We start from the raw sequence: 19,920 nt of genomic DNA on the forward strand, positions 1-19,920 counted from the left end.
CCAACCATCCCAGTCGCCAAACCGCATACATACACTCAAACACACACGCATGGAGTGGGACGGAACGGCTCGCGACTTACGGATCGGGAGGCTCGGGAGGCTCGGGAGTGTCGTTGGTCTCAGAGGTCGCAGGTCGCGGGTTTCACAGGGCTTCGACGGTTCACGAGATCACGCCCGCTGGGCTCGCGGGGACATCCCAGCACCCGCTCGAGGGGTTTCGTAAAACAGAAACACACACGGAGGCACCACACAGGCTACAGTCAGCCCAACAGAGGTCCACCCAACACGCAAAAAATCACACGAAACGCGAACAGCGTCGTAGAAAATATTAGCAACTAAAACAGCACGCAAATAAGAGGCCGAGGACAAAACACTTTACCTGCGTGTTGACGCGCTCAACCGGACGTTTGAATGTTTGAAACTCAAACTTTGGCTCTGAATCCTTTGGCCTTTCGTCACTGAATCTAACTGAATTTTCGAACCGGACTGCAACCTGCGCGAAATGGCTCTGCGATAAGCCCTCAACCGACACCGGAAAACAAGTCCGAATACCCTGCTCACTGTTTAGACATCCAGCCGGGACGGATTTGCAACACCAATTCTATAACTAAGGCTCCTCGGAAAATACTGAATCCGTTATTGCCAGTATGTCGACATCGGTCAATCATACATTTGAGACTGTAATTTACGTTGTCGAAAGTATACGCACGCAGCACGCAAATAAGAGACCGAACGAAACACAACCGCACGCTTGAATTTTTGAAATATAACAAGCAACTCTTTCGCTAAAAATTAGCCTCTGTACTTTCTGACCGCCTTACTAACTTGACTCTCGAGTCTTACTTTGAATCTTCAAACCTTACTCACTTTTTTGATTCGAATTCTCTTTCTCCCCCTTCTCACAAGAGAACTCTTCTCACGTTACGGACATTTTCTCACTCTCTCACTATGGCCAAACCATTTTCGAAAATTTCCGGTCTCTGGCACTACCTCGCACGCAACGTCGCTTGCATGCTTCACGCGGCGCTGCTGCTCGAACTGCTCGAGCGTCTTAACTATGGAGAACTTGTACGCGATAGGCAGATAGGTTTTAAGCTCGGTCTACACCAGTGGTCTCAAACTCATATTAGCATGTGGGCCGCAGTGGAAAGTAATAGCTAGTGCACGGGCCGCACCATATAGAGAAACGGGTTTTTCATTAAATTTTACGCACTTTGATTTGGTTTGGATTTCAAATAAGTCGTATCGGTCACTTCTGTGCCGGCAGCTGAACCGACAAGAAGCATTTTTTTGTGATGTGTTTATGATATCCAACAAATACCAAATGATAATAATGTATTATTCTAAATATTCTATAAATATTCTAAAGTAGACTAAAGATAAAATGCGTATACATTGCAAAAGACACACTAGTATTTTATATTTCGTAATAATCTTCAAACTAAGATTCACTGCTGTCTGACAAATTGATATTCTCTAATTGCTGTTCAATGTACTCCTCATTGTCACTCTCTGAAGAGGTACATTGTGACAATAAAGTATCCGGAAATTTGTGATTTAAAAAAAATGCATTTTTTCAAATCACAAATTCCCGGTACTTATTTGACAGAATGTATATAAGATAGTAAACCCCCAAATTTAGGTATATAATATATGTAACAATATTATGTGGATAATTATATTCCTAACAAATGTTTCATTTCATAATTTATTCAATAATACCATAAAATATGTACCTAAAAGGGCACATTTGTATATTTAGAGGAGACAAAATTTTCACTATCCTTGGATAATGCGCACCCAGATTTTAGTGCTAGAAAAATTGGGAAAAAGGTGCGCGTTATACACGGAAAAATACGGTATATACTCCGCGGACGTGGTCGAGGGCCGCACAAAACAGTATCGCGGGCCGCGTGTTTGAGACCACTGGTCTACTACACGCTACGATAATCGCTGCGCAGACACATCGTAGCGTCTGGCCAGCGAAATTGCACCAATTTTTGCCGTTTTCGACCATCGACGCAGATCTAGAAAATCTGTGCAAACGAGCACAGATATTAATATTTGTCCAATTTCCATACAAGTGTGCGTGTGCTGATGGTGGATAGACATTTATTTATTTATTTATTTCGAAGAAAAACAGTCAACGGGCAACTTAGCCTAATTGACAATAATAACTTAACCTAGAACTTAGAACTAAAACTAATCAATCAGACGAAACGCAAAAACGAAGCAAGTAACCGATATATAAGGAAGAAAACAGTCAAGGAAGGAAGGAAGACACAGACGACAGTAACGAGGACGAAACGTATACCATGAAGAAACGAAAGCAAAAACATCACGACACTGATCGAAGGACATATTAAAGTCAAGCAACGACGAGAAGTTGACCACCACATCTACGGACAGTGATCCTTGTAAACTTTCGCTGTATGGCCTCGATACGATCAATCCAGCACTGATAGTGCGGATGCCAAACAACACAAGCCTACTCAAGGATCGGTCGAACGAGAGAACAATACAAAGCTAGACATAGATAGAGCACAACGTATCGGATCTGCGATTGTAAATCGTAATAAAATAGCGTGCGTAGCGTGCGGACGCTCCACAGATCGCTACGATAAACCGCTACGAAAAATCGCACAGTCAAATCGTAGTGTGTGGCCTTTAGGAAGACTCTACGGACTTTTTTCAACGTTATTGTTTTTATTAAATGCAACATTTTATGTGTCATAGATGCGTTCAAGGCAAAAAGAACTTTTTTCGACATTCTGCAATCTGCATCTGACACTAAAATGCTTTAATTTAAGCAAAATCATCAGAAAAACAAAAGCTACATGAAATCACTATATTTTATTGAGTTATGTATGCACGCACGGCTGTGACTATTACGAATTAGTACTCTATATCTAGTGCCATGTTCACCGCAACTAGTAATGGCTCTGCGAATGATCCTACAGCCCCCCAGTGACCCCGTTTCGTTCAAACTTTTTCGGTGAAAGGTAAAATAACAATCAAACAACTCGGCTTGTTAGCAGAGATAATGTACACTTTTACACATACATACTGTTAGTTTATTTTTCTCATTTACGACAGAGAGTTCTGAGCTTGAGTTTCTTGTTTCCTTAACCTTTGTATAATGATGTTCGTGTTCTGTGGAGTAAAGCGGCCGCTGTTTTAAAAAAAAACCGCTTACGAAATACGTGTGTATTCCTCGCTGGTCGCCGGTGGGCAAGCTGCCTGCCGTTGCTCACCTGCCCACCTTGCCAGCCACCAGTAATCAAACGACGCGCGCCGAGTTAGTCGTTAACCGTTAGCCATCCGCGGGAGAGCGGCATGTTGGAAGTCGAAAAAGGGGCTATGAAGATGTCGAAGTATGTGCAACAGTTGGTCGCAAAGGAGCAACAGCAAAGCAACGCGATTGTGCACCATTACTCGGTAGTTCGCGAGAAAGGAACGCACGGAATTAAAGAGACAAAAAAACCTTTCAACGTAATAACCTCAATGTAACGGTACATTCAGTTATCCATATTCTCATGCTACCGTAGATCATAGGTAGTATTTTAACATGAATAACTAATGTTTTCTCGAGTTTGATTAGACTACTCTTCGACAGTGTGTTCATTGCACCTTCGTAGGCACACATCTACCGTGCGCGGCCAACTATGTGGTTAGAGTAGTGGACCCGGCAGGCACGAAAGTACTTGTCCACTAACTCGGCAGCGCCCTCGCCCTCTATCGTACCGAGATTCATCGATTGTGCCGGCCGGCTTCAGCACTGTCGTCTCTTTTCCCACTTATCACAGCATTGTTCGTAAGTGGTTTTTTTCCTCTTTTTGTTTAGTTCAGTGGTTCTTTTCAGTGTTCGGTAGAGAGCTGCGTGTAGCCCTCTCTACACAGATTCGTTCGCTAACGTGTTTCTTCTTAGTGTTAGTAATTTAGCAATGAGTTTTGGTTTACTTGCATATCACACTGCATATGCAGTAAATATCAATTCACCAGGCTTACACTTTGGTACCACGATGTCCATGATGCTGCTGCTAGGCATTATGGTCGAGCGGGGGCCGGGGTGCCGCTTATCACCGGGTTGGGCCACCCGGGCCCAGTTCCGACAAGCACACAAGTAGTAGACAGTTAGATGAAGACACTCGCTAATAACTCCTGCCTACTTTCGGGATGCTCGTCGCACAATCGCAAAAAACATCGAGAAATTGACATTGGGCTTAAAGTAGGAACTTCCATTGCTGGTTTTCCTTGTCACACACACACACAAGTACAGTCATGGCCGTTTCTGCAAAACGCCTAGTAAGAAATTGTACTGATGATAGCGATGAGCGACGGATGGGCGATAGGGATATGCGGGTGCGTGATCCAGGTGGCTAGCCAAATGGGGTGAAGCGAATTGATGTCGTTGATACGGGGAGGCGATGGGCAATATCAAATGAGGTGCAAGGTCAGCGAACCACTAACAGTTCTGTTGCTGCGCTAAATATATATGTGTATGTGCCAGTGTGTATAGTAACACACATATCTATATGAGCTTATTGTGCCTTTGCATGTAACGGCATTTATGTGTTTTTGTTTCGTATTGCAATTTACTAGAACATTGTTTGTTGCCTCTGCTTCTCATTATATATTCATCCACCTCTTCCTCACTCTACCCTCTTTCTCTCTATTTATCTCTCTCTCCCTCTATCCCTCGCTCCTCTCTCTCTTTCTCAATATATATCTCTCTCCGTTCTATAGTATTCAAATTCCAATCTCACTCTCCCTCTCTCGCACTCTGTCTCGCTAGCTTTTAGTATCAGTATCAATAATATCAAGAGTGATTTCAAATGTGAGTTCAAAAATATAGATCTTCTTGTTTCATGTTCAATCAATCATCGATAGTTGTATGCGTTTTATCTTGCTTTGTATTCCTCAATCATCCGTCGCTCTACTATATGTCAATGATATTCAAGAGTATTCGCCCTTTCTTTAGTGTAGTATGATAATTTAGCCGTTAAAGACACAATACAGTTAGATATTATCCCATCTGTTCACTTGTTTCATCCATCAATCAGTTGATCTTTTTAAAGCTTACATATTCATGGGTAGCATAATGTAGGGTTCATATTGGTTTTAGTTGTAATTTTAAGTATATCAAATTAACACTCATCTGACCACAGCACGCCCGTTTCTCATGAATTCACGCTTTGTCTATTCCAACGCGTGTGGTGTTGCCAACATCCGTGCCGAAACTTGTTGTGTGCATCGAAACCATTTCTACACCTCTACACCGGTCTACACCGAACCGAACAAGCCGTCACGAATCCTTTCAACCCGTTTGCTCTAGCCACCCACAACCAACAGCAGCAGTCTGTCGTAACCGCGGCACCCAGGGGCCCACCGCTACGGCAATTCCGCAAAATCCCATCCTTTCTCACTAATAGTGTCCAAATTGATGCCCCAGTATTGCCCCACACTAACGACGAGGGGTGCGTAGGGGTGCATGATAACACTAAAAACAAAGTCGCAAAGTATCACCGGCTTGCGTGTGGTGCGGAAGGAGCGGATGCACCCGTTCCTTCGCGAAAACTTTAACGCAACAGGGACGACGACACCGTTGATATAGTAGGCAGCGCGGAATGCACTCTTCATTGTTCACGATTATTTTACTTAAACTAGCCATGGAAAACATAAATCCGGCCTACAAGCGCCTTGCGCTGGTGCAAATATAACATAAACGAGAGAAAAATCTCCTTTTTGAATCGGCTGCTCGGGCGCATTGGACCTCCACCACAAAAAGACTTTGTTTCACAACAACTTTCTGAAATAGCAACCTGACCACAGGCAGCAGCAACGGAGACTGCTTCGGGGTAGCAAACAAACAACATGAGCATAATTTTTATATCCATCGCTCCACTCGTCCTTACTGTGTAAGCGCATATGCACCAAAGGGGAGACATCCAGCAGCAGGAGCTGCAGCGGACTCAATGGTACGCCGGCCCTCTCTAGCTCCCCGTCACACTGTGCTCTTTAGCGTTTTGCGTTTCGTACTGCCTTCGTACCCTTTTAATTCCGTTACTCCCTCCCTGCTAAATTCCTGGCACGTGCTTGTTCTCCAATTGTTTTGCAACATTTCCACTCGAAAAATGACGTAGACGCTTCATGATCGATTGGTCGATTCGTTTTATATCACATCATTTGCTCAGCTTCCTTTCGGTTCAAATTGTACAGTTCTACGTTTACGCGGTTTACAATTACTGTTTACTGCTGCTGTGTCTTGAATGTATTATTCTCTCAGTCGAACGACTGGCTTGTATGTGCAAAAAACTTCGAGCGCAATAAAACGCTCGACCTGTTTAATCGCGCGCCTACGGAGTGCAACAGGGTAGACCGAACAGTCCTAATGTGGGATGTGCGTGCGGGGTACCGAAGAATGCGTTTCAATCCCATCTACAGAGAAAATGCACCGGGTTTCTGCCAAACTAAAATGGGCGGTTGGCGGAAGTTAGTGAACGGATGGAAGGGGAAAACATGGAGGCTGCAGCAGAATCGTCCCACCACTGCAGGGGTTTACCGAAAGGAGATCCAGAGCTAACTACTTCCTATGGCACGGAACGGAAAACGCGCAAACGAACAGCAAACCTAGCACTAACTGAATCGAGGATTCATGGCTACTCAGCGCGAATGCACTTATGTGTCCCAACACGTTACAAACTAGTTCTTAAACTATGCTTTCAAAGCGAGATATTGTGAACGACAAACAATGCGTGAGAGCTAGTGAGCCAGAGGCATTGGCGGCAGCACCGTGATTCTGAGCACCATTCGTTGGTGTCTTCCTGCACACGCTCTGGGCCTTATTCAACGGGGTGTACAACCCATTTGTTGCATGTCTTCGTAATGTATCGTTGTTTCTTTTGTTTCCACCTTCCGTTTTAGAACAATTGCAATCAAAATTTCTTTTATACCTACAACATGCACACAAACACAGTGTTGTTGAAATATAAGAGTGACGAACCTTAGAGAAAAACAAATCATAATTACCCACACACACTACACTGAGGCGATGGCACCTAGGGGGGGACTTTGTACGAGACAACAAGCAGCCAATACAAATGTACCAACGGGTTTGTTTCTGGCTGACATAAAAGAAATCGTATGAGAAAGCTTCGTTTGACCGAAGGAACACCGGAGCCGATTCACCAGCCAAGAGCTCAGTGCCCAGGTATATGGCGGTTCATGGCCTAGGAGGGTCGTCTAGGGATCGGCCACCGTTTTCCAGTGGCCGTTTCGCATTGGAGCCGGCCGCACTGGAGACGGTGGTGGAGTTGGCGGGGTGGGAGGTGTCGGTGTTGATGAGCATGATGAAGTCAGTACTGATGGTGGCGCTGGTGGCGTCGGTGGTCGTCGTGGTGTTGGCGGTGGTGGTGGTGGCGGCGGGGGTGGCACCGAGCCCTGCGGCACGGCGGTCGTCGCAACCGAGGGCCCACCCCGAAGATCTCACCCAATCGGCCCGAACTTGCTGGTGATTTTGTGCGACGCGCTCACGATCGCCATCTCGTGCTTCGAGTCCAGGTCACAATCGTACAGACCGCTGAGCGAGTCGAGGCTCAGCAGCCGGCTGCTGGCACGGGACGAAATCGACGTATCGTCGACGTCAGGCGCATTGTACAGCGAGTTGACATCGGAAAGGGCCCCCTCGGCGTCCGTCAAGCCCGTCTCGTTCAACAGCGAAATGTTTTCGAGGCCTGGCTCGTCGGTGATGTAGCCGGTGCTTTCGGCACCACCTGCAAAAGAATTCCGAACGTGTGTAAGCCAGTGCACGAGCAAGCAAAGGGCCGCGGCGTGTCCGCGTCTTACCGACTGCTTCCTCACGGCACTCGTCATCGCTCCACTCGGACTGACTCTCAACCGGGTTCGAGTCCAGCGACTGGTGGTTGTGGAGCGAGCTGTGGCTGTTGTTGTGTTGGCTGCTGTCTCGTTCGCCTCCTCGGCCGTGCCCGGAACCGTACTTTAGCTCGTCAGTGATGTAGTTGCGGGCAGTGGACACTCCGGCCACCATGCCACCGGCAACCACCGCCTCCGAGCAGCTTGCGCGCCGTGCATTCCGGTTCGGCCGCGGGCGACCGGAGGCAGCGGCACGATGATGACCATGCGATCGTCGTTGCTCACCACTATTCTGCTCGTCGTCGTACTCCTCCTCCTCATCTTCGTCCTCCTCTTCCTCGTCATCATCATCGTCATCCCCACCCAGCTCCTCGTCTTCGTCGTCTTCCTCCTCCTCGTAGCCTCGCTCTTCGCCCGACAGGCGCATATCGGTATCGTCGCCCGTCGCCTCCAGACTGGACGATCTTTCGTTCGACTTGTTATTGTACTCGTTGAGATGGCGCTGATGCAGCTGTTGTGACAGTGGATGATGATGATGGTGCTGCTGTAGCTGCTGTGATGACAGTGATTGAGGCAGGTAAGGATCCAACTGCAATCGGGACTGCAATTCGGCCAACCGCTCGATGCCGTTCATTTCGTAGTCGTGCAGAACTTCACACGATTCCGTGTCGGAAGTTTGCCTGAAAGTAAACCAAGTATTATGCATTATACTCTTATCGAGGCGAAGTACTGTACAACTGTTCGCTCGCCAGACGCCTGCCCCCTCCCTCCCCCTTTCCCCGCCACTTACATATGACTCGATTCCGATGGGTTTTTGTTGCGCGTCGCCTCCTTAATCGCCTCCAGTGTTCCCGGGTGCTTGGCGATGAGGATGCTGTTGACATGCTTCTTGCGATCGAGCGATTCTTCATGACGCTCGCCGCTGCCGCTTCCGCCACAGTGGCTGCTCGAAGAAGACAGCCGTTCCAAGCTACGCGCTTGCTGCGCATACATATCCCAAGGCGTTGCGTTATTGGCGGAGGCGGAGGAGGCGACGGCGGAGGCGGTGGCGGCAGTTGTTACCACTGCTGCCGACAACGACGAACCCCCATCTGGGGCACCACCAATCGACGTGGGCGCCAGCATCGGGCGTGATTGCGATTCATTCATGCGTCGTTGCAGTTCGCGCTCGAAAGGAGACTTTGGGAAGGCGCCGGTAGAAGGCACCACCGGTCCCGCGCTACCACCGATACCGCCAGCCGCTACCGGTGGCGCTCCCTTCTCGTGGTACTCGAAACTGTTGCACGATTCGCCACGATTCTGCACCGACGACGATTTCGTTTCGGCCGTCGTGCTGCCAAGCTCAAAGTCGTGCAGGTTGCCGAGCTCGACCGGGCTCAGTTTGGGTGAAGCGTGCGTCGGATCGACCTGGATATCGCACGGGTACAGAAACTGGAGCGGGTTGTGCACGTTCGCGTTCGGTTGCGCGCCAGCGTTTCCACCAAGCACGGGCGACAGGGGACCTTCGCCATCGAAATCGTCCCCTTCTTCGGTGGTCTTGGAGTAGCTCTCGTCAGACGAACTGACCGAGGGCGAGTGGGGCCGCGAGCTGAGATCATCGGTTGATGACATTTCTCGACCCTCGTCAAACTCGGCCGGCAGCTTCGGCAGCGGCTTGATGTACTGTTTCAGCAATGCTGCCGCCGCCGCCTGTCGTTGGTGCTGCTGATGCTGATGATGGCCCTGTGGATACTGATGTTGCTGATACTGCTGCTGCTGCGACTGGTGGCGTACTACCGATGGTTGTGGTGGTGGTGTAGTCTGTGGCGTACCGTGTGATACGATACCGTAACCACTGGCACCGACACCGTAGCACTGGCCACTTATGGCATGCGGAAAGGCGGACAAACCGGTGGCGTAGCGTGGCGGTTCGTACTTGGGAATCTGTTGAATCTGCTGAATTGGTTTGATGATCGCTTTGCCAACTACGTTGCCCACGCCGACCGTTCCGCCGAGCAATGGTTCGCTCTCCGCTGCGCTAACGTACGCACCCCGGTTGCTGGGATTGTGGTTAATACCGGCGTGCTGCCCACCGTGCTGTTGCTGCTGCTGATGATGATGATTTCTGCCTTTGTGCCCATTGTTTGCATAATCTCTCTGCAGTAGCTGCTGGTGATGCTGCTGCTGCTGCTGTTGGCGGTTGCTAAAACCATTTTCATCCAGATCGGTGACATTCGGGTTTTCGATGATGTTAAAGTTCTCCCTACTGTTGTAGCTCGCAGGAAGAGGCATACCTTGCCCACCGCCGGGTTGTGTCTGTGGTTGGCGGTACTGCGGCTGCTGCTGTCGGTGACGATGGTGATGGGCACCAGATTCGTTGCCACGGGTGGGGTAGTGGCCATTACCGACGAAAGCGCCTCCAGAAGTACTAATAAGGTCACTGTGGATGTTGTTGTGCTGCTTGTAAGCACCTTTAGAGTGATTAAAATGATGATGATGTTGCTGCTGCTGCTGCTGCTGTTGTTGTTGTTGTTGTTGCTGCTGTTGTTGCTGTGGTTGCTGTTGCTGTTGGGGCTGCTCCTGAGGTTGCTGGTAATGAAAGAGATGCTTAGCCGCCGCCTGAGCCGCTTGCGCTTGCTGAAGTTGCTGCATCTGGTGAAGCTGTTGCTGTTGCTGCAGCAGGTTGGGACTTTCGAGAAAGTTGTAGCTCTCCTTTTTACTGCTATAGCTACCACCATCGTGCGACTGCCATTTATTTCCCGTCTTGCTTCCACCACTGCCCAAGGTTGACTCTTGATCGGTGGTGGTGGTGGTGCGTTGCTTGAGATAGTAGCTCTGCGACTGCAGCAGCCCGGGCGGAAGATTGGGTTGCGAACTGGTCGCCGCCCCGGACGCTCCACTATTGTTGTGCAGGTGGTGGTGCACCACGTGGTGTACCGTTTCGCCTGTATAATGATGTTGCACAGACGACGTGGCTACGGAACGTTCTCTCGCCAGCGAACCGGCCGTACCACTGCTCATCGCTCCCATCAGCATAAGCTGCCCCGTGGCAGCCGAGCCCGCGCTGCCGCCCGCAACACCCCCTCCAGCGACTCCAGCCAATCCAGCTCCTCCGGTTAAAGATGTCCCGCCCGAGCCTACTGTTGGCCCGTTGGCGCTTCCCGGGCCTCCGGCCGCCAGCTGCCCACCGAACAGATGCTCGTTCTGCTCGCACAGAAAATACGTCACCATGTCGCCTTTGCCCTTCACCTTGATCTGCCCGCGGCAGCGGAACTCGAAGTGCGATCCCTGCAGACTATCGACCACCTCCTGGGTGACCTGCGTGTAGCCGGGTATCCCGGTTGAGTCCATGCGCGACGCTACGTTCACCGTATTGCCCCAGATGTCGTACTGTGGCTTGCGAGCCCCTATCACACCTGCAACCACTGGGCCAATGTTGACGCCGACGCGCAGCATAAAGTTGTTGTACGAGTTCTCGTTGATGTTCTTGAGCGTGACGCGCATCGCTTTCACGAAGTCGACCAGAGCCGTCATCAGCTTGCGCGTCGAGCCGGGCTCGGTCGGTAGCATCTTGTAATCCGGTATAAGCCCGACGGCCGCCATGTACGTGCTGCCGACGGTTTTGATTTTATCTATCGCCAGGAAGCGCTCCTCGCACAGCAGCTCGTCGAAGTCGGCAATGATCTCGTTGAGCAGGCGCAAACACTCCACACCCTGGTTCGAGCCGTCGAGCTCGGTGTAGAATTCGTGAAAGTTCGGCACACTGCAGAAGATGACGCCAACCTTGCTGTAGCTCTGGTGATATAGATCCTGTCGCATCGTGGCCTGTACGACAAGAGTACCGAGAGTTAGAAATCATGCCAGACTCGAGTCTCCGATCGAGCCTAAACCCAACCCCACTTACCATGTTACTGCGAGTAAACTGGTTGTCGAGGAAATGGGCGGCCACGTGTGACGGTAGGAGATTATAAAGGATGCGCCGGTTGGACTGTTGCAGCACCGACATTTCCTTCTTCTCCTGTGACGCCTGGAGCTGCCACAGGAAGTCGAGCCGGGCCGTCCACTCGACCTGCCGCCCGTGCGCCAGGATTGCGATCATGAAGATCAAAATACGCGCCACCGAAATCGTGTGCAGCGGGATTGCTGACTCCACACGCTGATCATAGCAGTCGAAAATGTTGGCGTGCGATAGTTCGATGAACAGACAGTAGACCAGGCCCATCAGCGTGACCAGCACGGTCTTGATCAAAATGGGAAGCCTGCAAAAGAGACCACCGTGTACAGCAGTGTGAAGGGAAATAACAAGCACTCGGGCGCAGTACGTACCGTAGGAAGATGGAAACCGTCAGAAAGGAGTAGGCAGCGGACAGTGCGATGTACTGCGGGAGAGCACACTTCCGGTGGCTGTAGTTATTCAGTGGCTGGCCGGACCACGCACTTTGGTCGCCGACCGAATTCGGGTCACCCGCTCTCAACAACAGGTCGTCGCCTGCGCCCGTCGATTGCGGTTCAACGTGTACGCTTTTGGTGGTGAAGTTCGTTGTGCACGGGTGATCCGACAAACAGGTGAACTAGAGAGTGCAGGATAAGATAAAAAATCAGGTGCCGAGCGCTGCGCTGCTTCCCATCGCGGCTCGCCTTCTTCGTCGTACTTACCACGTTCACTTGGCCGACCGAGTAGAGTAGCACTATCGTGAAGATGGTGATGGCCAGCCGAAGCGAAAAGCTCTGCGAGAGGTCCCAAAAGATCCACTTCAGGCGCACCGCTAGCAGCAACATCAAAATGGCGCTAATCCACACGAACGCGGTCAAGAAGAGCAGCAACAGGATGAGCGTGCGTGGCAGCGCCGATATCTGCATGACACGGGACGGAATGGGAAGAACAGAGAAGAGGTCAGAATCAGTTCGTACTTGAAGTGCACGCGCGCCATTCACCTGCAAGCCAGCGCTGAGAATGAGCAACAGCAAGCTGCAGCCCATCGCGGTCGTAAAGCCGAGATCGAAATCCTGATGGTACTGACGTTCCTTCTCCTTTTCGCGGAACTGCAGCGAGATGCGCTTCACGTGTACGGACTTCTCCCGATCGACACTGCGTGCCTCAATCGCCTGCGACAGAAACTTGTTGACGCGATTCGTGGGCTGATGGTAAACGCTCGAGTGACGCTTCTTGAACGGTCGTTTAAACTTATCCGTCACCTTGTTCTGGCGGTGTGTCGGATCGTCGCGAGAAAGCGAGAAGATGTTCGAGGAACACCGTGTTTCCCGCAAAAGAGAACAAAAGTAACCAGATAGATTAGACATCATCAAAGGGTGCAAAACAGCGCTGGAAAGTGCACTTCACAGAACCAGCCCCCGGTGGAGAGAGCGGGTATCCAAAATGTTACTCTGAAAATGCCGTGCAAAAGAACATGCTCTCAGTAGTACCGCGGGGGATGGCGCGCACCCTGTTTCGATTTGATGTTTAGTCACGGTACAGTACAGCGTGTATTGAAGCTCCAATGCCTTGTTCCCTCCAACTTTTTTACCGTCAGGTCCGATACAAAGATGGCGGATGGAACTCAGCACCACAAGTGTGCGCACCAAGACCTTACCTTTAGAACGGTTCTTTCGTGTTTTCACCGGAAGCTAGATGCATTGCAGGACACATTGACTAGGCTTACAAGACCAAAACCCGACTACACCAAACCAGAACACTCTACCACTATACCTACAATGATGCGACGGGATTGCTGTGGCAAGCGCGGGCACGATTAGCGACATGAGTGCGACCAATTATTAGCACCAACGGACGAAAACTACGCTTAAACTGTTACATGTTTTAGAGCTTCACACGCTTGGCAAATGGCGAGGAAGAGTAACAGGTGAAAAGTTGATGGCGCATCCATTAAATACACACCACACAAAAATAACAGGATGTTGTTTAGTGCGCTGGTCTAATGATCTTCGGTTTGGGCGTCCGTGGAAACGGACAGACTAAACTTGCGACCAAATGAGAGTCAAAAGTACAAGCAAAACCACAGAAACAGAAAACATACAGAATAAGCAGATGGGGGAAAGAAAGAAGGAAACAAAAAGGTCCACCACGACAGATGAACGCTCGGAGTAGAAAATGAAAACAAAATATACATCGAAAAGCGAAATATACTGCTGTGGGTAAAAAACAATAGGGAATAGTTATCTTCGGTAAGCGAAGGGAGTGGTGTGGACACCGGTTGCAACCGATAGGGGCCGATGATACGGGCCGATACGAATGATGTGATGTGAAGGCTATTCCAAAACAGAACTTTTCAGACCGTTTAGAAGAATCAGAACAACTGAAGATATAGGCTACACCAAAGGTGATGACATAGATTTAGAAGAATGATTTAAAAATAATTCTTAGTTATAAACCAATTCCCGTTAGTTTTTGCCCACAGCAGTTTTTAGCACTGATACACCGATGCACGCACTGAAATGGGACAAAATAAGAAAAAACATACGAAGAAACACCAAGCCACAGCACAGAATTGTTCGTCGAAAGGATGCGCTCTAGCTCCAACAGAACTGGACCCAATGCAGAACTAGTGACCCCGTCCCAACCGACAGTTCGGGGCTGTGCGTTACGCTTTTTTATATTTATTTTGAAAATAGAAAGTCCATCCAATCAACCAAGGCCAATAATGGTCAGTTTTGTCAAAGCCTCCGGCAGCGGGTGTCGATTGTTGGTTAAAGCAAGGGTGAATAAAACGAGGAAGATAACGGAAGATGAGAACCGGTAACAGATGAGTTAAACTCAACAACAGCAGGAGAGAGAGAGAGAGAGTTAAGAAGAAACGATAAAAAACCAAATAAACAAAAGACGTTCTCTACTCGTTTGGCACTAACTAGCGAAAGTAGAAGAAGAAATAGATAGTAGCGTCCTCACTTTTGACGTGCCTGTCTCCAACTCGCACGACGAATCGCTAACTCCGCTGAGCCCGGCACCAGCAGGCTTGGCGCCTGCAACCGGATACGGACTGGCGTGTAAGATGCGCTGCAAGTGTAACACCTACGTGGGGACACCGAATGGAAGAGGGTAGAGAAGACGATGGGCGACAGCAATCGTGTCGATCGTTACTGAAATGCTTGATTGATCTTTTCCACAAATCACAGACCAGCATTAGTGACGGAACTAGTTTTTTAACATTATTATTCCCTTCTTGCTCGATGCGACAAGCTAAGCGCGTTGGATACACCTTTTTATACATTGGCTACCGAAACAAAGTTTATTTGAGGACAACAAAAGATTTATAAATACGGCCCGATCCGTTATTCTAAGATAAAAATAACAAAGATAGATGTGGTTGAAAGACATCAAACAAACTTCGCTTTCGCATCGCTAAAACTCACCTATGGCAACGAATAGCTGTACAACGAGTATAAATCAAATTGGCTTTTAGTTATCATATTTATGCTCTTAAAACCACGAAATATTAAACATCTTAAAATGCAAATGCTACCCAAGTGTTCAGATGGAAAACTTCGGTTTGGTAGAGGCAACGGATTCGCGTTGCTGGTCTGTGCTTTAGTAGATGGAGAAATGTTTGATCGGCAACGGTCAATGCGAAACCTTCCGCGATGCACCGTTACGAACCCTTCCAAAGCATGAATTGGCGTGTGGTAGGGAGGAGCAACTGAGTGTCGTTTAGATTTGGTTCCTTCTTTTCAAATACTAGCATCAATCCTCTAGAAACCTAGTACCAATAGCTTGAAGGTAATGAAAGTAATAGCGAGAGTCAATGAGATTTGCAAGACACTAGTAGTTTGTTTGCCGATTTACCGAAATGCTTGTAAATGAGAGAAGACGAACAGTGAACCTAATAACTACATGTAACAAGTGACCTCTAAGAGTCTACCTCGCGAAGCACGCTCTGGCATGGCTCTAGCATGACTAGTGGCTGAACTAAGCAAACATGACAATGCAAACACAGTGGCTAACGGCGAATGACGTCGGGGCATGAATGAATGGGGGGGCGAAGGATTTGTCCGAATTTTGGCAGATGCCAGCTTGTTTGTTTCAAGGAACCTGCTGTATACGGGGCGCAAAATGTGGGTATGAAAGAAAGAGAGAAGGAGAGAAAGAGAAAGAGAGAGAAAGGGGGGCCGAAAACCCGAGCCTACCGGATCCTAAAATTAAAAAAAGAGAAAAGAAAACCAATAAACTAAATACAGTATGTACAACAGTTGGGAGTAGCAGCGGCGCGTGTAATGTGAAAAACAAAACCGAACCACTAACGCTTATCGCTAACGTCGCACCCAACACGTGGAGCAGTGTATTCGTGTGAGACACGAATCACACATTTGCTGAGAGGCACCGATACACCCTCGAAGCAATAACAGTTTCAGGGCGCTAAGATGTACAGAGGCTAAGAGGAAGTTTTTTGTATCTTACAAGGACTTACAACCTCCCATGATAGACTCCCACCGTTTGCAGGCTGGACGTGGCACATAACATTGAAATGGTCGTAGAGATGTTTACATCGAAAGACTACACAATAGGTACGGAACTGAACACACCAAGTGTACAACAGACACATACAACACACACACACACACAAGGATACTTCTACTACAAGATCGAGGTACTACGAGCTTGTCTCCCTTCGCCCTTTCCTACTAGAAGACACACAACCGATCTGATCTGCCCCACCCCACGGTCGCCCCTTTCGCGAAGCCAGCGGTATCGACACAGCGTCCGGTCCGCCCTCGGCAATTACCTTTCGGGCGTTTTTGTCCAAAAACAGTCCACCTCCGGCGCCGTTGGAGCTACTGGTGGCACCGGCGCCACCCACGCCACTGCATCCTGGGCCCCCGCCGGCCCCTGCGCTGGTGCTGGGATACGGCGATCCACCACTGCCGGTGGCCATGTGCGAGAATGGCACCGGGACCGAGTATTTGATCGTGTGCAGTAGCTGCACCACCACGTTAGAGACGTTCCGGAACGACAGCTTGCGCCGATTGGCTGCTCCCAGTGCCGACCGGACACCGAGCGTGTTGAGCATCAGAGGCTACAAAGAAAGAAAACGTGGTCAGAACACGAACGGAAGGAGGTCGGAAAGCGATCAAACGGGGCCTACCTTACGGCGGTGCGCCGGTGGGACGATGAAGTACGTGTCGATCTGGTTGTCGCGCAGGTAAGCGTCCCGGGTGTCGCCGTAGCCCGCCTCCACCTCGTACTCGCCGCCGAGCGCATCGAGTGTGGCGCGCGTCACGTGGACCCGGCCCGGCTCGCCGCCGCTCTCCATGTGGTTCGCGAGCGTCACGTCGTTCGACCAGACGTCGAACTGCCACTTGCGCAGCCCCAGCACTCCGCACAGCACGCGCCCCGAGTGGATGCCGACGCGCATGTTCAGGAACACGTCCGTCTGCTCGACGACCGACGCGATCGCGTCGATCATGTCCAGGCCCATCTCGACCGCGCAGCGTGCGTGGTCGGCCCGCGGGTCCGGGATGCCCGACACGCAGTAGTAGCAGTCGCCGAGGATTTTGATGCGCAAGCAGTGGTTGTCGTGCGCCAGCTGGTCGAACCGTCCGAACAGCTCGTTCAGCAGCCGAACCAGCTCCTGGGCGCTGCACTGCGACGCCAGCACCGTGAAGCCGACGATGTCGGCGAACAGGATGCTCACGTTCTCGTGCTTCTGGATGTAGATCTTGTGGAACTGGCCCTCGACCGGCGACAGGATGTCGTTCTTCATCTCCATCGCGACGTGCTGCGGCAGCACCGACAGCAGCAGGCGCTCCAGCTTCTCGTTCTCGTCCTCCATCTCGAGGCGGGCGGCGATGCAGTTGCGCGTATCGAGGAAGGCACGCCGCTGGGCCCGTTCCATCATCACGTTCACCACGAATCCGGCCACGTTCACGCCAACGAAGATAACGATGTTGGCCGCCAGCTAAAACCGAAGCAGTCGTTAGATACTAATCGCTCAAAAGGCGCGTGTGCTAATGTAGAGCGCACGGTAGTCACGTCGACACGTCAACGGCACATCGCGGCGCGGCGGCACAACCTACCTGCTGGTACGCAAGGTACTGGAAGTTGCCGATGTAGATGTTGTACCCGGTGAGCCCGACATGGATCGACGGCAGGATCAGCCCGAACAGGGCCGCCTCCCAGATCTGCAGCGGCATCATGGCGTACGCGAGGAAGATCACGAACACGATCTGCCAGACGCCCTCGGCCATCACCTCGCGCGTGTCGACCGGAAACACGATGCCGACCGTCGGCATCGAGATGAAGCAGAACGCGGCGGTGAAGAACAGGATCCCGTAGCACAGGTACGGTAGCCGCGAGTCCCGTATCAGCCGAAATTGCAGCAACCCCAGCACGATCGTGAACAGCAAGCACATGAACGTGTTGAACACGTTCTGTGGCGGTCGGGAAACATTCGGGGACAGAAAAACACGGAACTGGTTAGTATTAAGTAAGCTAGGCTGGCTGGCTGCTGGCTGGATGGCACTTACGTGTAGCGTGGGGGCCTGGTTATAACCGAGGCTGAGACCGCCCATTACGCCGCACAGGATCACCACCAGGGCGACGACGCCGGTCACGGAGAAGCGCTGCAGCTTGAGCGTGTACCGCTGGTACAGGCTCTCGAGCTCGTTGTTCTCGAACCGCAGCTTGTTCCACGGCCGGCCACGGGCCGCGTGCACCGCGTGATCCATCTCTGCCCGGACCCGCTGGTGCTTGTGAGGCGTGTGTGCGCGTTGCTGGTAGCTCGCTCGGTTCGTCGAAGCCGGCTATAATCCGATTCACTCTCTCTCTCTCTCTCTCTCTCTCTCTATCTCTGTCTCCCACTTTCGTGCGCGCCTCTCTTTGTCGCTCAGTCTTGCGCCGTTTCTAGCTGCTGCCACTGGGGGGAAAAAAGGGAAAAAGCACAGAGCAATTCGATCAGAAACAGTATGGGGGACCCCTTCTCGGAGAGATCGATAAATCGTTTAAACAAAATACAGACAGCTTAAACCATGCTACTGGCGGATTTACTGCCATGATTGCATAACCCAGGATCACACTGCCAACCGAGGGCCATCAAGGGCACGTACAAATCGGTCGATTCGATTCGTGTTGGCATTTTGTGTTTTTGTACAATATCCTGTTTTTGTAGGTGCACGTCGGTTTTAGAGAGAACTCTCTGGAGATCTTAATATTTAAATATAAAATTAATTTGAATGTTAAATAAATTAGAAAACATAACGTCACCACGTAATGGACACACCTGACCGGGAACTCAAGATCCGGATCCGTTGAGGACGGAACGACCAGCGAAAGTGGAAACCTTCGGCTAATTACTTGGTGCTCTCTTCTCGGGGCACCACCCGGGGCTCCCCACCCTCACGGTGGACTTGGTGCTAGTAGGGATCGCTTAGTAGCTTTCGGCGGCCATATTTAGTGTCTTCACGATAACGGCGCATCACTGATGACATTTGATTTGACAAATATCGTAAGAAAACACACGGGCAGACCACGGATCTGCATTGGCTCGTTCGATTATTTGTTGGTTGGTTTGCGAACTAGCACCGGACTCTCAGATCCGGACAACCGGACACTATCTGAGGTTTTTTTTTACAAAACGTCAACAGCAAGCGGAAAACCTTGTGTGTAATCAAAAAAGAAAATATCCGAAGCCAGCTGCCGGGCTGCCGACGAAACACAAATGGATGGCAAGACGCGGTGGCGGCGGCGGCGGTGACACTAGGCGGCTTAGCCCCGTCTAGTGGAAGTTCTCTGGAAGTGGAACCAGTTTTCCGGTTACCTTCCTAATGCCTGTCATGGGCCTGAAAACAAGCCCGACGCACATGCACACACAGCAACGCACGTCGAAAATACGTTGATCGTCAACACACCGTTGCACAGCACACGCGGTCGGATCGATTATCTTCCGAACGAACACACTTGTCAGCATGATCGTGCGTGCCAGCAGTTCGTGAGCAAAGGTTACACGCCGCCGCACGAAAAACCCATCGGAGAGTACCAAAACACCACGGCGATCATCCCACAGGCCGTCCGGCAGTCCGCTGGTCCACGAAAAAAGGGACCTGTCCAGCGCAGCCTGTCCC

General features: G+C 50.5%; 2 protein-coding genes across 2 annotated transcripts in view; both read right to left on the reverse strand.

Moving 5' to 3' along the window:
- LOC131213578 (tumor necrosis factor receptor superfamily member wengen) overlaps positions 1 to 753 on the reverse strand; it is a 15,077-nt gene extending 14,324 nt beyond the window's left edge. The window contains exon 1 of the mRNA XM_058207646.1: positions 380 to 753. The gene's annotated coding sequence lies outside the window, so the exon portion shown is untranslated. The remainder of the gene's footprint in view (positions 1 to 379) is intronic.
- A 6,732-nt stretch (positions 754 to 7,485) lies between these two features.
- On the reverse strand, positions 7,486 to 18,528 carry LOC131213392 (Ca(2+)/calmodulin-responsive adenylate cyclase). Its single transcript, XM_058207423.1, has 13 exons — positions 18,328 to 18,528; positions 17,878 to 18,231; positions 16,947 to 17,759; positions 16,587 to 16,877; positions 12,787 to 13,053; positions 12,508 to 12,705; positions 12,178 to 12,422; positions 11,756 to 12,110; positions 10,831 to 11,676; positions 8,990 to 10,692; positions 8,663 to 8,818; positions 7,846 to 8,552; positions 7,486 to 7,772 (listed from the first exon to the last, which is right to left on the reverse strand). Exons 1-13 carry the CDS (start codon positions 18,526 to 18,528, stop codon positions 7,486 to 7,488), a joined length of 6,423 nt encoding a protein of 2,140 aa, XP_058063406.1.
- Positions 18,529 to 19,920: the final 1,392 nt, after the last annotated feature.

Source organism: Anopheles bellator, chromosome X, assembly GCF_943735745.2.
Source record: "Anopheles bellator chromosome X, idAnoBellAS_SP24_06.2, whole genome shotgun sequence".
Classification (NCBI taxonomy): Eukaryota; Metazoa; Arthropoda; class Insecta; order Diptera; family Culicidae; genus Anopheles; species Anopheles bellator.

What these genes read in the sequence shown, in the direction of transcription:
- LOC131213392 (XM_058207423.1), bottom strand. Translation starts at nt 18,528, where the DNA reads ATGGATCACGCGGTGCACGCGGCCCGTGGCCGGCCGTGGAACAAGCTG. An exon ending in ACCAGGCCCCCACGCTACAC is followed by an intron (nt 18,232 to 18,327) that starts GTAAGTGCCATC and finishes CGACCGCCACAG; the next exon opens with AACGTGTTCAACACGTTCAT. An exon ending in CCATCGGAATCGAGTCATAT is followed by an intron (nt 8,553 to 8,662) that starts GTAAGTGGCGGG and finishes GTTTACTTTCAG; the next exon opens with GCAAACTTCCGACACGGAAT.